General features: G+C 42.7%; 1 protein-coding gene across 2 annotated transcripts in view; it reads right to left on the bottom strand.

The window, feature by feature from the left end:
* Positions 1–32: 32 nt before the first annotated feature.
* spop (speckle type BTB/POZ protein) overlaps positions 33–4,421 on the bottom strand; it is an 87,589-nt gene continuing 83,200 nt past the window's right edge. For both annotated transcript variants that reach the window (XM_020605411.1, XM_020605412.1), the window contains 2 exons: positions 3,953–4,095; positions 33–1,295 (listed from right to left, as the gene is read on the bottom strand). In XM_020605411.1, coding sequence (XP_020461067.1) covers positions 1,151–1,295; positions 3,953–4,095 — 288 coding nt within the window. In that variant the 3' untranslated portion in view covers positions 33–1,150. The remainder of the gene's footprint in view (positions 1,296–3,952; positions 4,096–4,421) is intronic.

Genomic DNA, 4,421 nt, shown 5'->3' with positions numbered 1-4,421 from the left:
TTGAATCCTTTCCAAACCCACTGTAAATAATCTTTTTTTTTTTTTTTTGCTAAAGCGGCTACATTGAATTCTTTTCAAGCCCTGCAGACAACCTGAACAATGCTGACACAAAAAGAGAAAGGCAATATTTATTTGCACAATTCCATCAACGAAAAGTGAGCTGGCTGGGAGGAAAAAGTCAATCCGTTCTGCAGCGAAGTCCAGTTTTACATCATAGCAGTCTCAGTCAAGACTGGTTTTAGGCACAACCTGTAAAATACTACAACAGTAGCATTAAGACAAGCTCATTACAGTTTATAACAGGTTTTTTTGAAAAGGATAATGTGGAGAACTGGACCGTGGAACTTCTCAAAGTGCAAGGCAGTCAAACTAAATTTCTGATCGTCCAGAAATCTAACGTTGACAGATCGCTGACTGGTCCGGCTGGACTGCCCTTGACACTGCACATCCAATGACAGCTGATCTGGCAAAATTAATCTCGATTCTAAAATTAGTCACTCACAACTAGTTCAGAGCTAAAATCTGGCTTGATCTGTACAGTACCTGTCCGGGTTAAGACACAGGCTAAACAGTGAACATTAAAACATGTTCAGATTTGTCTTCTTTCTTTTAAAAATTGTTTATGCTCTAGAAAAACAAGGCTTTGCACAAATACTGTTTAAATCATCAACAATGGGAACAATAGTCCTTCAGTTTCTGGTTAGTTGATCATCTTCACTTGTCTTTTTACCAGCACAGTTTGGGCTTTAACACTTGGGATGCTGTAGAAGACAATACTTCACAAAACTGTTTTTACAGGGAACAAACAGTGACTTTTTAATTTCCAGCCATTTTTTCATGACTGTGTCCCAGAATACTGTTCTAGCTTTCCAAGTCTGTAAACTAAGGGAATATGTGAGGGTCTGGGCTTCATATTCAGGTTCAGATCTTACAGACTTTACCCCATCCCCACTTAATGAGATGTGTAGTACCTCCTCTGTGGCATGAGTACTGTAATTCTCTGGTCTGCCCAGATGAGTAGCTCCCCTAGCCATGCCTAGCCAAGTCCTGAGAGTCAGGATCTCTGGATGCATTGGGAGTGAGAGGAGCATTGAGGTCACTGGTACAGGAGGACGCAGCAGGGTTAGAAAAGAAGCATCTATCTGCACTTCTACGACTGTTTGAGGCGTTTTCTGAGGGGACCCAGGAAGGGGCACTGGGCTGAGGCCAGAGAGTGATAGGCCTCTGCTACCAGGTGAGGGTGAGAGACCACCATGGACTTCCAACCTGTCGTCTCCATCACGTCAGCTGCATGGCTGTGAGAAAGGAGGCAAAGAGAGGAGATGCAAAGTAAAAACAAAGTGAGAAAATGTTCAAACAAAAATGGAAAAGCAAATAAAACAAGTGCATAAATAAACCAGTTTCTCGAGAGTCTGGGCTTAAATGACTCCATCTGTGTGGAGTGCAGCTCTGAGACGTTAAGGATTTGTCATACCAGCTGGCAGAGCTGGTGTTTACTTTATATTTTTAAATATTTAACCCCAAAGGTCATTTTTGTGAGGAAAAACATCACACAAATATGAAGGCAACACTCAAACATCATAAATATGTGGGCATGTGATGAAAAAATCTGAGTCATAGTTTTATATCATATCCTTTAATGGGCTGGTTCCCAACCATTTTGGCTTGTGAAACATTGTGGCCAACACCAACTTCAACCGCTCGTCACACAGTACATATGGCCATGACTTGTAAGCACTTCAACCACTGAATGTCCATTTCAGACACTACTCGGCAACAAATAATGCATTAAAAATTGTGCCATCTCAACCAGCTAGTACGGCGTAAAAAATATTTAATCCTTTTGTACGTTTTGTCAAGACTAAGCATGCCATGTAATTTGGGTTCATTCAATTCTGAATGCAGAACTTTTACTTGAACCTGAGTATTTTTACATTGCAGTATATCTGCTTTTATTTGAGTACACAGTATATATCTGAATAAGCTACTTCAATCTGAACAGCAAGAATTGATGTCAGTTAAAATCTTTATATTGTGATATCGTGAAATCGATGAATGGTCAAGTTGCACAGCGCTCTGGTTTCCCTCTGGCTTTCAAATCAAGACCTTCAGCAATACTGAACTAAAGGAAGCTAGAAACCCAAATCCAAGTTGGGTAAATCTTGTAATTACTGGTAAGCTGTTCTTGTGGTCATCATTTCCCACATGTCAGCTTTGCACCAGCAGACCCTGTGGCAGTCTTCACCCTCCTGACACCCTCAGGGTGCTGGGCTACACTATCACGCACACTGCTGTGTGGCCTTTAATGACATTTTTCATGTTTTACCGTGCATATATAAACAACTGTGTGTGTGTGTGTGTGTATGCACTTGTGTTTGTGAAATGGCACGCCGTTTTGTGGTGCTCTGGTGTGTGGTCATATGCTGTCCACAAGCAGCTCCCAGACCTCCAGCCAACCTCTGACCCTATTCTTTGTGGAGGAAGTGAACCCCTGCTTACAGTAATGACTGACGTGCCGAGGCAGAGGCAACAGGCCAGCGAAAGGGCACGAGAAGAGCAGCCACAGCAGGAGAGGAGGGAGGAGCGGTGGACCAAGTGAGGAAAGGAAGCAACAACTGCAGTGACAATAAATAAATAAGTTAAAAAAACAGCAAGGTGAGGAAGAATAATGAAAGTCCACAAAGAAAGAACGAAGGGGAGCGAGGGAGAGGGGAAGAGCAGTGACGTGAAGGAAAATTAAAAGAAGACAAACCATGACCTCCAGTCAGCAGTAATCATAAGGCAAAGCACAGCTTTTATCAACAGAAAAACAGACCCTAGCTTCATTACTCATGTCACATTTTCACCACTTACTGTGATTTATTCTCCAAATTTACTCAGGCCTAAAGTTTCATGTTAGGCTAAAAAAGTGGCTAAGCTCTGTTCTATAAACAAAGTGGATAAAGAGAGTCTGGGTGGCTTTACTCTGCCACATCCCCAGAGAAGATGAATAAATGAGACAGAGGTACTGTAGGATAAAGATGACTCCTATTGTTTTGACCAAATGACTGTAAGCTCTTCGAAAAGACTGGTCTGGAGAGAGGTTGAGGTGCTACTAGGGGGAGGATTATTGGTTCCTCCGTGTCGTCTGTTTTCTATATTCGGCCTCTAAATTGATTTTGTTCTGTTGCTCTTGTTGCTGTCGATTGTGTCCGCAGGAGGAGGCTTGATAATGCTTTGCTGGCCAGGAGTCCCCCGTGTCCAATTTTCCTACCACCACAACAACACTGTTGCAAATTAAACTGTCATAACGCCTGTAACCACAATTAATGACTGGGATTAGGGGCAGAAATCTGCATTATTGAACATACATGCATTAGGCACACATAAGCTCTTATGCACAAAACAGGAGAGAAGGGAGAAAAGGGACAAACGGGAGGGAGGTGGGAGTGAACGAAGGAGGGAGAGACATGTAGTCCATGCAGGAACAAGGCCGAGTGATGGAGTAAAGCTGTGAAGAGAGGACAGAGAACTGAACAAAAGGATGGAAAAGGTTTCTCGGGGGAAGGTGACAAGCAATTTAGGTAGTGACTGTGAGAAAACTTTCTGTATCAATTGGGCATTGAAATGCTGGGTCGATCACCTTTCTGTGGACATAAATAGCAGTCGTTGCTAATGGACCCCATCTTTTCTAAACAGGTTGCCTGCAACATGATTAACATCAGCAGCCAAGGTTTATTGCTAAATGGCCCAATGTGATATGGCAGCAAAATGGTCTGATCTGGGGATTAGATTAAATTTCCTCAGGAGACAAAAATTGCTCCTCCTGAAAATTAATGACTTCCTTTGACAAAAAGCTAAAATGTACGAGTGTGGGTGTGTCCATGTGTGTGTAACACGAGAAGCAAAGATTGTGTATAAGTGTGCAAGTAATTCTGGAGATGGATGATCTCTGTGCAAGTGTGTAACACACTAGTTGATGAAGTCCACAGCCTGCGTCTTGAGCTGGTCGGCACTGTGCAGGTCAGCAAGGATGAGGATTTCTGCGGCGTTTTCCACAGACAGACTTGTGCACAGAGCGTCTTCACACATCACCTTCAGCCTCTCGAGAGCATACTGCCAATGACAGAGAGAGCAAGAGAGAGAGGGGGAAGAAACAGCAGGTAAACTAAATTACTTAAACAGCGCTGTCACCAACAACTGTTGTCGCACTGTGTAATGACATGGAAACACAGAATTACTAAACTGCAGCAGCAACAAGGTTGAGATTGAATAAGGACAAAAAAATATGGCCAACGGAGAGAAAAGCGACAGTTATGCAGACTGAGGAGAAGTGATGATGGGAGAGGTAAAAATAATTTCCACTGAGTTTGACTACAAAATCTTTTAGGAACAACAGTCTTCTCTCATATTCACACATGCTTAAGGATTAGTTGTTCAGC

Source organism: Monopterus albus, unplaced genomic scaffold, assembly GCF_001952655.1.
Source record: "Monopterus albus unplaced genomic scaffold, M_albus_1.0 scaffold70.1, whole genome shotgun sequence".
Lineage (NCBI taxonomy): Eukaryota > Metazoa > Chordata > Actinopteri > Synbranchiformes > Synbranchidae > Monopterus > Monopterus albus.
This window is presented reverse-complemented; position numbering and strand designations above follow the sequence as displayed.